This window comes from Siniperca chuatsi, linkage group LG22, assembly GCF_020085105.1.
Source record: "Siniperca chuatsi isolate FFG_IHB_CAS linkage group LG22, ASM2008510v1, whole genome shotgun sequence".
In the NCBI taxonomy this organism is placed as follows: domain Eukaryota; kingdom Metazoa; phylum Chordata; class Actinopteri; order Centrarchiformes; family Sinipercidae; genus Siniperca; species Siniperca chuatsi.
This window is the reverse complement of record NC_058063.1, coordinates 1,096,596-1,109,385: the sequence shown is the minus strand read 5'-3', so window position 1 is coordinate 1,109,385 and position 12,790 is coordinate 1,096,596. Positions and strand designations below refer to the sequence as shown.

Genomic DNA, 12,790 nt, shown 5'->3' with positions numbered 1-12,790 from the left:
AAGCAGTTTCTGGAACGGTAAAGAACACCAATACCGAAGTTCATTTTCTTCACAATATGATCAATATGGCATTTAAATGAGAGTTCAGTCAAGCCATAGGCCCAGGTATTTGGTGTGTTCAACTCTTTGCAGTGGCATACCATCAAGACAAGCAATAACACATGAATAAGTTTTAGATTTGGATTTAATGCTTTGGCGAGTACCAAAAATCATAGTGTGAGATTTAGTTTTATTGAGTAGTAATTTATTAGCTGCTAGCCAGTGTTGTAGGGTATCAAAATCAGACTGCAAAACAAATTATGCACACACAAGTAGGTGACAAATGTAGATTTGTGTATAGATATATATAAAAGTAACAATAAACAACAACATACCATGTCTATATAAGTCAAACTGTTGTTGTAAATTGTAAACAAGAATACAATAGTGCAAGGGTAGTCTGTTCCTGTCCTGTTTGGTGGCCAATCCAAACCAGAGAGTGATGTATATACAGAGAACAGACTGGATGATTGCAGTGTGAAACTGGATCAGCAGCTCCTGAGACAGGTTGAACTTCCTAAGATGGTGTAATTTTAATATAAAGGCTGAACAGACGTGTTTTAAAACGTGCAAACCCAGTGCTGGTTAACATGATCATCCTTCTTGGAAAATTTTTCATCTTCAACATAAACATGTAGAATAACTTACAAATTGAATGATTTAAACCTGCCGTAAAATATTATTGTACAGTGGAAACATTAAGTATGAGTAATGCTTTGGCATTGACAAGTATAGGACATATGCAGAAACTGTGATAGTGATAAATTGACATATTCTGGATGTACTTGGATGTACATTAGTGGAGGCTTTCTTATCTTTTCTCCATTATTACTGAAGCATTAAAGTTTGATTATTTAAATTATTATGGTTTAATTATAAGATTAGAGTAGTTAGAGGAATAAAAAAGGGCATTTTCAAAACAAATTGTAATAAAGAATGAAGATATTTGTCCTGATGTGGGGTGTGGAGATAGGAGAAAAAAAAGTTTAATATTTGGGTTGGAACTTACCATCACAATAGTTGAATTATAATTTGCAGAGGAAAAAAACAGCAGGTCATCTAGTATTGTACTTAGTCTTATTTGTTTGCCTCAAAATAAGTGTAAAAATACTTTATACTTATAATACAACCTGTATGTGTTGGCTTCTTTGTTGTTAAATGAACCATGTTTATCCTCTCTCAGCCACAGTGGTCTAGGCTGGTTAATAGTACCATAGTTTGGGGCCAGTATTGTACCTACAGTGGTGTGAAAAAGTGTTTGCCCCCTTCCTGATTTCTTATTTTTTTGAATGTTTGTCACACTTAAATGATCATCAAACAAATTTAAATATTAGTCAAAGTTGTATACACAAAATGCAGTTTTTAAATGAAGGATTGATTTAAATCGGACTGATCTGATACATCACAACATCACTAGAGTTTCATACGCAGTTAAGACAGATAACAGATTAAACTCAAGTGTATAACTCCCAAATTTTATATTTGATGTGTTCTCTGATTGAGGGGGGCACAATGCAAATACCACCTAGAATTTTTAAAATAATAATTATGTTATTGTAGTGGTAACATTATTATTAAGAAATTAATAATAATAGGAATGACAGTCATAGGAATAACACTGACAATAATAATAACAGAGCCAATAACAACAATTGTAGTAGCAGTTGTCGAGCAGGAACACGGGGGCAGCAGGTGGCCCACAACCACAGATCCAGTCTCTGCAGCTCCAGAGGCAGAAATACCTGCTGAAATCGACAGAAAGAGAGAGGAGAGGAACGAGAAAGCACAGAACTACGGGAAAGAGAAGCAACATGCAGTCAATAAAAATGTATACAGATGGAGAGGGAGAGAAGGAGAGAGGAAATAGGTGCATCATGGGAAGTCTCCCGGCAGTCTAGGCCTATAGCAGCATAACTAAGGGATGGTTCAGGGCTCTTCCAAGCTAGCCCTAACTATAAGCTTTATCAAAGAGGAAAGTCTTAAGCCTCCTGAACCCAAGTTGGGATCTGATTCCACAGGAGAGGAGCTTGATAACTGAAGGCTCTGGCTCCCATTCTACTTTTGGAGACTCTAGGAACCACAAGTAACCCTGCATTCTGGGAGCGCAGTGTTCTAGTTGGGTAATATGGTATTATGAGATCTTTAAGATATGATGGTGCCTGACCATTAAGAGCTTTGTAGGTGAGGAGAAGGATTTTAAATTCTATTCTGGATTTTACAAGGAGCCAGTGCAGAGAAGCTAATATTGGAGAAATATGATCTCTTTTCCTAGTTCTTGTCAGTACACGGGTCTCAGCATTCTGGATCAGCTGGAGAGTCTTAAGGGACTTATTCGGGCAGCCTGATAATAAGGGATTGCAATAGCAACCTAGAAGTAACAAATGCATGCACTAGTTTTTTGGCATCATTTTGAGACAGGATGTGCCTGATTTTTGCAATGTTGCGTAGGTGAAAGAAGGCAGTCCTTGAAGTTTGTTTCATGTGGGAGTTAAAGGATAAATCCTGATCAAAGATAACTCTGAGGTTCCTTACGGTGCTGTTGGAAGCCAGGGCAATGCCATCTAGAGTAATGATATCTTTTAGATAATGTGTCTCAGAGGTGTTTGGGGCCAAGTACAATAACTTCAGTTTTGTCAGAGTTTAACATCAGAAAATTGTAGGTCATCCAGGTCTTTATGTCCTTAAGGCATGCTTGAAGTTTAGCTAACTGGTTAGTTTCATCTGGCTTGATCGATAGATAGATACAATTGGGTATCATCCGCATAACAATGAAAGTTTATGGAGTGTTTCCTAATAATATTGCCTAGAGGAGGCATATATAAGGTGAATAGAATCGGTCAAAGCACAGAACGTTGTTGAACTCCGTGACTAACTTTGGCGTGCACGGAGGACTCACCGTTAACATGTACAAATTGAGATTGATCTGATAGATAGGATTTATACCAGCTTAATGCGGTTCCTGTAATGCTAATTACATGTTCCAGTCTCTGTAATAGGATGCGATGTTCAATGGTGTCGAACACAGCACTAAGATCTAACTAGACAAGTACAGAGACAAGTCCATTGTCTGATGCAATTAAAATGTCATTTGTAATTTTCCCCAGTGCTGTCTATGTGCTATGATGCACTCTAAATCCTGACCGAAAATCCTCAAATAAACTGTTATTATTTACAAAGTCATACGATTGGCGACTGCTTTCTCAAGGATCTTAGAGAGAAAGGGAAGGTTAGATATAGTTGGCTAAAAACCCTGGATTAAGAGTGGGCTTTTTAAGAATTTTTTAATTACAGCTACTTTAAAGGATTGTGGTACATAGCCTGTTAATAAAGACAGATTGATCATATCCAGTAATGAAGTGCTAACTAAGGGTAAAACGTTTTTAAGCAGCCTAGTTGGAATGGGGTGTAAGAGAGGTTGATGGCTTAGATGAATTAATCGTCGAAGTAAGTTGAAGAAGGTCGAAATATTTATCAGGTTTTACAGTTGTTTCTAAGGTTCCAGTGTTTGAAGATAAATCGGTACCGGTTGATGGCAGGAAGTGATGAATTGTTTCTCTAATAGTTAAAATTTTATTATTAAAGAAACTCATAAAGTCGTTACTACCGAGGGCTATAGGAATACATGGTTCAATAGAGCTATGACTCTCTGTCAGCCTGGCTACAGTGCTGAAAAGAATCCTAGGGTTGTTTTTATTTTCCTCTATTAATGATGAGTAGTAAGCTCGTCTGGCATTACAGAGGGGTTTCCTATATGTTTTAAGACTAACATGCCAGTCTAAATGTGATTCTTCCAGGTTTGTTGGAACGCCATTTCCTTTCAAGTTTTCATGATGTTTGCTTTAATTAGCAGGTTTGGGGGTTATACCATGGAGCTAACATCCTTTGTTTTATTATCTTCTTTTTTAGAGGGGTGATAGAATCAAGTGTCATTCGCAGTGAGCCTGCAGCACTATCAACAAGATGGTCAATTTGGGAGGGGCTGCGATTTGCATAGGAGTCCTCTGTTATATTGAGACATAACATTGAATTAAATGCAGATGGGATCGTTTCCTTCAATTTAGCGACAGCACTATCAGATAGACATCTAGAGTAGGAGTTTTTGCCTAATGGCGTATTGTCCAGTAATAGCGGTTCAAAAGTTATTAAATAATGGTCTGATAATGAAGGATTCTGTGGAAAGACTATTAAATGTTCAATTTCAGTGCCATATACCAGAACAAGGTCGAGGGTGTGGTTAAAACAGTGAGTGGCTTCATGTACACTCTGACAAAAGCCAATCGAATCTAATAAAGAGATAAACGTATTCATATTCCACATGAATATTGAAATCACCTACAATTATTACTTTATCTGTTTTAAGGACTAAACTTAATAAAAACTCTTAGAATTCAGAAGAAATAGAATTGGCTGTCGTGTTTTCCAGGTTGGGTGTGAAAGACTAAGAACAAGGCTTTCGAATGAGTTATAATATAGTTTAGGTTTAGGGTTGAGTAATAGGCTTGAGTCGAAAATAGCTTCAACTCCACCTCCTCAGCCGGTGACTCGAGGAATGTGAGTATTAATAAATATTATTATTTCCCCCATTAACTTTTATTATGGATACATTTAAAGTCAGAGAGAGTAGGAGAGTCTGTCTGTCAGCAAGAAACACTTTTTACATAATTTATCATTTCCATTCAGTCACATGTGAGGCTGATTCCTGAGCGTCGGTTTTGATGAGTTACACCGTGTCCTAATGGCATGCGATGTGAACGGGCGTCAGCGACAAAATCAGTTTGATTGCATAGTTTTGTATTGGAGTGTCCTAACTGGCTGCGAGCGACACATCTTCACTACAAAAACCTAAATAAAGTGACAGTTGGCTGGAGGGAGATCGCCAGGGAGCTCAAGGTAAATGACCATTGCTAATAACAACCTCTTGATGTTTACTATATTGTATCTCATTTCCAGTAAAGAAACGTCAAAATATCACAATATAAAATGTGTTTTCTGTTTTAAAAAGGACAAAAGTAAATAGCAAGTAGGCCTACTCACCCTTTTACTTGAGTGGTTAACGCCTCCAGTCTGATCTCGAGCGCATAGCTGATAAGTACGTGGTTTGTTTACATGACAACAGACGTGCATATTTAACGGTTTCAGCGATTGTTGGACGCTTGCATTCAGTTAGGATACAGTGTTACATAATTTCAATTTTCCATTAAACATTTAGCCTAATAAATTATTTCCAATGTTCAGAAGACACCATAATCATATTCTGGGTTATTCAAGAATGAATTCACAATCAGAACACCATAAATACAGATGAAAATAATGTAAAAATAATATAAAGGCATTCTACCAGTAGAAATGATTCCTGTGCCTGTGAGCAGGACACAGTACACAGTATAAATACAGAATGCAGGTTGTTATTCGTGTGCAGGTGTTTGTTAAACAGGTAACAGGCTAAAGAGAAAAAAAACACTGCTGCTCTGGCAGTGATAACTGTGCCTTTTATTAGTGTTCGCACAGTGCACATGTGTGCAGACACAAACTCCATCAAAACTCTCTACAGCTGTAAAAGCCGACTGACAGCTCATCCAGCTGTGATCAGCTGCTGCCGTCATCAGAAACGGACGTCACTTCATGTGACGCTTCAGAGGAAGGGACGTCTCATTTCTCTTAAAACACATTTCCTCGTTTCCTGGCTCTTGGCAAGGAAGACACAAGTGAGGAAAACGTGGATGCAACATACTTGGATGCACCCATAGCTGGTCACTGTAGTTTTTAGTAAGCGTTACTCAAACAGCAGGAAATAGTATAATTTGGTGCTCTAGTGAGTACTTGGGTCAGCAGGACGGTGTATGTGGGATTGAGTCAAAATAAACTACAGTGTGTGTGTGTGTGTGTGTGTTCATGGTAATGAAGGAACATGTCACCCAGTGTAACAGGCTCATTGATGTGTTTTCTGGCAGTCCTCCTGGTTCTGAACTGGTCCTGCTCTTCCTGCAGGTCTTGTCCTGGATTCACCCAGAGTCTCAGGCCACCATCGTACGCTGCAGCCAGCCGTTAGTTGGACCTTCAGACCGTCGCTGTAAAGAGGATGAACACTTCCTCCAAGTCATCATGGATGCCAACGCCCAATCCCACAAGCTCACCATCTTTGATGCCCGGCAGAGTAGTGTAGCAGTCACCAACAAGGTACAACATAGGCATGTTTAAACAGAAAGATGCATCTATTTTTCCTGTTTTCTCTCCCTCTCTCCTCACCTTCACATTACAGGTTGACTGATTTTGTTTTCTTTTCCCTCCACTCTCGCCTGCTCTACTTCTGCTGCCTCCACCACATGGAGGCAAAGGATGGAGGGTATGAAAGTGAGAGTTTCTACCCAAACGTGGAGCTGAACTTCCTGGAAATCCCCAACATTCACGTGATGAGGGAGTCTCTGAGGAAGATGAAGGACGTGGTTTATCCCACCATAGATGAAGCTCACTGGCACTCTGCTATTGACCAGACGCACTGGCTTGAGTACATACGGGTAAATCACACACACTACAACACACAATAAAGAACAATTGTTTCTTTATCACTATAGAAAATTCCTAGGGTTGTTTTTTTTTACCTCAAAATTTACATGTGTGTCTGCTGTGTGTAGCTCTTATTAGCAGGAGCAGCAAAGATAGCTGATAAGCTGGAGTCTGGGAAGACGTCGGTGGTGGTTCACTGCAGTGACGGCTGGGACAGAACTGCTCAGCTCACCTCTCTGGCCATGCTGATGCTGGACAGTCACTACCGCACTCTCAGAGGATTCCAGGTCACACACTACATCACAACATCAACTATATACTGTAGTCTTCATCTGTACAACATAATAATGTACTGTATGTGTGTGTTTGTGTTTGCAGGTTCTGGTAGAGAAGGAGTGGATTAGTTTTGGACACAAGTTTGCTTCTGTAAGTGACAGAGAGTTTATTCTGACAATATTCTTGCTACATCATCCTTAATAATCAAAACTAAATCTACTAAAACTAATGTAATTATTGTAACTAGCATTACTTTTACATAGGCCTTGCTGCCAGACCAATACTCACACTGTCTAGTTAAATGTCTAAAACCAACTTTTATAGCACTTTTTACTGAATTTAAACAAAAAACAACACTCAAAACAGTACATAAAGAAAACATGTAACAACAACCACATTTACCAACCACCCACACCCTAACAGTCAGTCAGCACCACAGAAAAATCATAGTGCACACTATGACAAGGAAATTAAAAATAAGAATAAAAATAGTTATAGATACACCATTGAAGTAGTAAAAAAATAATTAATAAAATAAAATGTACAAAAATGAAAGAGCAGGGCATCTTTTGAACCAGTTGTTATACACATTAGAGGAGCAGAACAGTGAGTAGAACAATGGTATGAAATGCTTTGAAACAGGACTTTTTATTGATTATTGAAGCCAACCAAAACCAAAACCAAATATTAGTGTCATGGAAACATGTGATGCTATACATTTCAAATTTTCAAATAAGTTGATACAAATTGACAACAGAGAAGAATAGCTTCCAAGTATGGTAGAGGGAGACAACATGTAGACTGTTAGAAGTTATTTATTTTGAATGCTCATAACACATTGCCTACATACAGTATATGTATAACATATTTCAGCTACTTGTATGTGCTTTGAGTTGTCTTTATGTTGAATACTTATTATACACATACAAAACCATAATGTATATAGTGCATTACTGCATGTCTATTGACAGTATTGTTTTCTGTGTTGTAGCGTGTGGGTCACGGTGATGAAAACCATGCTAACTCAGAGCGCTCACCTCTCTTCGTCCAGTTCATCGATTGTGTTTGGCAGATGACTCGACAGGTCAGTCTCCACTCTAATATTTGATCAAACTTGACCTAGGCTTCAAAACCACTGACCCAAGACATGTCCTAACCAGGCCTGAGTACACATGTATATGTTCAGCCAATCAGGATGAGCCTCTTCATGTGTACATGAGCTCAATTGTAGACATTTAGAAGCTGCCACTTTCCATTCATATTCACTTCTGTTTTTCTGACTGCAGTTCCCAGCAGCCTTCGAGTTCAATGAGCTGTTCCTGATCACAGTACTGGACCACCTCTACAGCTGTCTGTTTGGTACATTCCTCTATAACAGTGAACAGGAGAGGGCAGCCAAGGCACGTACCATTCTTCTATTAACAAGGATAATGGGTCTGTAAGAGCCATGTCAGATTAAACTCTTCTTCTGTGCTTTGTAGGAGGTGCAGACCCGAACTGTATCCCTGTGGTCCTACATTAACAGGTAAGATATGTAGGAAATCTACGTGTTTATGCCTGCATTCTGTATCAAAATGTAGTGATTACGAAGCAGCAGCAATTTAATTAACATTCTCCACCATTTAACAAGTAGTTAAAATTGTGCTCAGTTTTACACTAAGCCATTTCTCTTGATCAGTCAAGAGATAATGCACAAATTATCTTTGTGAGGAATTAACGTGAAATCAGGTAGCAAGAGGTAAAACAAACAACGGATACGTAAAGTGACTGAATGTAAGTTACAGAAACCAAAGGCAACAATCTTTATACATGAAACATTTATTACACACACAACTAACATCACACAAACAACTAGACACACAAACGAACAGATAAATGCAACCATGAGTAAAGATGAATAATTAATGAATGAATGACCAGTGTACCTGATAAATGGATAATTCTGGCATTGACCAGTGAAAATTACTCTGTATGCGCTGTTCAGCAACTGAGAGAAGTTTTGGGAAGCACTTGTGAAATATTTTCTGATTCCATATCATGATTATATTGAAGGGAGATTCTATTCCTGACCTCACAGTAAATTACTTGTTAGTAACCTATTAGCATCAACCCAAATAACACTGAAAAAGTAATGTTTTCATCCGGTGGTTCAGATAGCCAGGGGACAAGTTGCGCTGGAAGGACGAAAAGAGGCGCAGCACTGGCTCAACCCTCGTTACGCGCTCATTTAGAAACAGTTAGACAGCCCCCGCCAGCCAATCAGAAGAAAGTTGAGTCCCCGCTTCTAAAGTCTCAAAAGTCAATATGCTGAGGAAGCAAATGTTGAGCAGTTGCGACCGTATAGGGAGGGTCGAGTGAGCGCTCGTCACAGCCCTGTGCTTGTGGGACTGCATTCCCTCCTGAGGTTTTCTGCACGCTCACATCACAGATTCTGGACAGGCCGCCGTCCAGGCGAGTCACAGAACTTTATTAAGGGTCTGCAAAGTATTGAAAAGAGCGCATTGACGATAAGAGACCTAGACTAGACTAGAGAGTTTGGGCTTTTTCTGTAGTCTTCTGTCCACGGGGCGGCGATGTAATGCCATTGACACAACATTTCCCTCCCACCCCAGATCTGTTCTGTCTTAATTATTCTCCTAAAGAATCAATTGTTTGTTACCAATTAGTTTGTAACAATTTGTTGGTTACAATTGTTTGTTACCAGTTTGATGCTTTCATGTAATGCTCTTATTAGTTGCTAAAAGACGCTAAACACATATGAATAACAGGATATCATCCTTTTGAGCAATAGACTCGTAAACCAGGAAAATGTCATAAATGACAATGTTACATCTCTTATTATTAATACACATATGTTCTTATATAAATGCATACATATACTTGTAACAGCAAATGAGAAAGTAAAATGAAATCAATACAAATTTACATCCTTTCTGGATTTGTTCAGTTCCAAATCAGCATGTTGAAATAAACTTTGCATTCTTCATATCTTATCTTTATGACCCGAAAGGAAAGTAAGACAGGATGTTTGGGGGAAGTTTATCTTTGAATTCTTACAGAGCTTGTTTATGAGTCAGAGGCAGGCTGTTCAGGAGAAGGCATCAGTTTTCTGTGGAATAGTTAAATTGTTCATCATCATAATCCTACAGATACTTCCCATATTGATATAAGTGAGTGAAGTGAATGACAGGAGTGATTCTCTGACTGTTCAGTGTTGTCCCCTACCAGCCAGCCTGAGGACTTCACCAACCCCTTCTATGTGGACTATGAGCACCATGTTCTGTATCCGCTGGTTTCCTCCAGACATCTGGAGCTGTGGAGCAGCTACTACGCCCGCTGGAACCCGCGCATGAGACCACAGGTAACCTGACTCTGTGGTTGGTGATGGAGGATGGAGAGGATTTTTGAAAGCAGTGATGTAGAAAATCACAAAATCATGAAAATAATTTTTCTTTTAAAATTTCACTCATGATATTGACTCTTTCTTGTAAAATTGTCACTTAATATATAATATGCTTTTTTTCCTCATATTACAGTTTTAGCTTAGTGTTAGTCTTTTTCTTTGTAAAACTACAACTTATTACTGTTATTCTTATAACATTGACTTTTACTTGAAAAATTGTAACATGACCCATAATATTACTTTTTCTTTGACTTGATTATGACTTCAATCTCATGATATGCATAGACTGTATATATAGTCTATAATATAGACCATATTGTGTTTTTATTTATAAAATTACAACTTAATGATGGATGCAATTTATTATGGTTATTTTAATATTTCCTTAATCTGCCAGTTATTTTCGTCAATAATCGATTAATTCATAAAATGTCAGAAAGAAAAAAAATGTCTAACAGTTTCCAAGGTCATCAAATGCCTTGTTTTGTCCGACCAACTAAACCCAAAAGATATTCAGTTTACTGTCATAGAAGACACAGAAAACCATCAAATATTCACATTAAAAATACTGTTTCAGCTCTAAACTTAATGCTCATAATATTATGCCCTTTTTTACAGCTTTAGTCACAACAAACACCAAACTTTTATTTCTTGAAATTACAACTCTTTTTCTCACAACATTAGACATTAGATAGACAACATTATTACTCTTTAAATCTCGATTTAAAGAGTAATAATGACTTTAATACTTTCTGACAAGGTTTCAGTGTTCAAACAAACCAGAAGTCTTGGATATGTAGGGCCAATTCCAACCTGGATCTTGGTTGTCAGTTAACAGTGTAATCTTCCTCCAAGGGAAAGGACATTGGATCAACTTTTGAGTTACCCATGTAGAGGAAAGCTTTGTTTACTGACACAGTGATTGTGTGATGTATGTTTCAGGTGCCAGTGCACCAGACCCTGAAGGAGCTGCTGATCCTTAGAGAAGAGCTCCAGAGGAGGGTGAAGGAGCTGTCCTCCTCCTCTGAACACCCCCTCACACACACAAACACAGCAGGAACTCCACTGCACACTGCTGTCTGACACACAGACATCAGAAACACCCCTACACATCACTGTCTGCCACTAACACAAAGTTCAATGTTTTAGCCCAAATACTACAAATACTGAGATTCCATGGAGATTCCTAAACATAAACATTCCTATATACATTTTTAGCAAAGTAAAATGATCTCCTCAAGGTTTGAATTTGAACCTTCCTGTGCTTATTATTTATATTATTTCAAAATTCAGAAATGCCAGCTCAGCCTGTATTGTGGGAATCTTAAGATTCAGTTTGTGGGGTCATGAACCCCTTCAGACTTGAGTCTCAGTTCAGTGAAGTTGGCACCAGTTTTATCAGCAGTGTTTTTATTTTTGAGTGAATAATTGCTATTTGTCTCAGGGCTCTGTTTTTCACATGACTGCAGAAGGCTGCCAGTAACATGTTACAAATGACTGCAGTTACCTGTAGCGTTTTAAATAAAATCACTGCTTGCTCCCTCTTTCTTACATTGTCAGTGTTTGAGTGATCAGTGATCGTCTTCGTCAAGATTAGAAAGATTAGCAGCTATGCCATAGTTCTCTCCGAAGTCATGACTGCACAACACAGACTTTTTTTGTTCCATCAATGTAGCAGAAACCTTAACATTATTAAAGTGGAAATAAATTAATAATAAATAAAAAAAAATTGGAATACGAATCACAGAAGATAAGAACCACAACAATTTTTACATGCATCTATTTTGTAGTTCATGACAGCCCCCAGATCCCTCTCTTTATATACAGGCATTGTGATCCCTCAACTACTTCCCACCTTCTGACACTGTGTTGGATGATCCCAGCTCCCTGCACTGATGGACAGCTGCTTTTTCCCTATTCATTACCTGGACGCTGCTTTACTGTACATGTTTTCCTTTTATTTGTATAAAAATAGTCTTTTTAATTTTGTTTTTCTTTCTTTACATTACCTTTCCATGTGTCAACCATGTCACATGGTCCCACATTTGAGAATGTGGGACCAGTGGAGGAAGGTTCAGTGTTTCTCACAAATTAATTAAAGGTCTATGTATATGTAGAGCTGTTCTTAAATTGTAAGTAATGAGTGTCTGACTACGTGGATTCATTGACTGAAAGAAGCAAGTTTAGGTCAGTTGAAAACCATGTTCAAACATCAGGCTTGCTTACATCAGGGTGTGAGGCCAAACCTGCAACATTTCAAGCTGAACCACATTCAGTCACAGAAATCATTTTCAGATACGAGTGAATCCTTTCATTATGGGCATCAATAGAACATTGTTAAAAAAATTAGGATTTTAGAGGAGTACATGTAAACTAATTGAGAAATCAAGATATTTGCTTTTAATTAAAATTTCAGATTTCAAATTAAAGCAATACATGATCAAATAAAGTTAAGAAATAGCCAATCCAAATTGAGTATGAGATACAAAAGAATTGCTATATTAAACTACAAGTTTATGATTTGATGAAACCAGAAAACATATTTGTTGAAGAGTCAGTTTCTTAGAT

At 38.0% G+C, this 12,790-nt stretch overlaps 1 protein-coding gene across 1 annotated transcript in view; it reads left to right on the top strand.

The window, feature by feature from the left end:
* Window positions 1–11,766, top strand: part of LOC122870663 (myotubularin-related protein 1-like) — a 59,318-nt gene extending 47,552 nt beyond the window's left edge. The window contains exons 14-22 of the mRNA XM_044185020.1: window positions 5,911–6,216; window positions 6,369–6,554; window positions 6,672–6,830; window positions 6,922–6,969; window positions 7,811–7,903; window positions 8,106–8,219; window positions 8,301–8,344; window positions 10,048–10,180; window positions 11,165–11,766. Of these exons, the coding sequence (XP_044040955.1) occupies window positions 5,911–6,216; window positions 6,369–6,554; window positions 6,672–6,830; window positions 6,922–6,969; window positions 7,811–7,903; window positions 8,106–8,219; window positions 8,301–8,344; window positions 10,048–10,180; window positions 11,165–11,305 (1,224 nt within the window). The 3' untranslated portion in view covers window positions 11,306–11,766. The remainder of the gene's footprint in view (window positions 1–5,910; window positions 6,217–6,368; window positions 6,555–6,671; window positions 6,831–6,921; window positions 6,970–7,810; window positions 7,904–8,105; window positions 8,220–8,300; window positions 8,345–10,047; window positions 10,181–11,164) is intronic.
* Window positions 11,767–12,790: the final 1,024 nt, after the last annotated feature.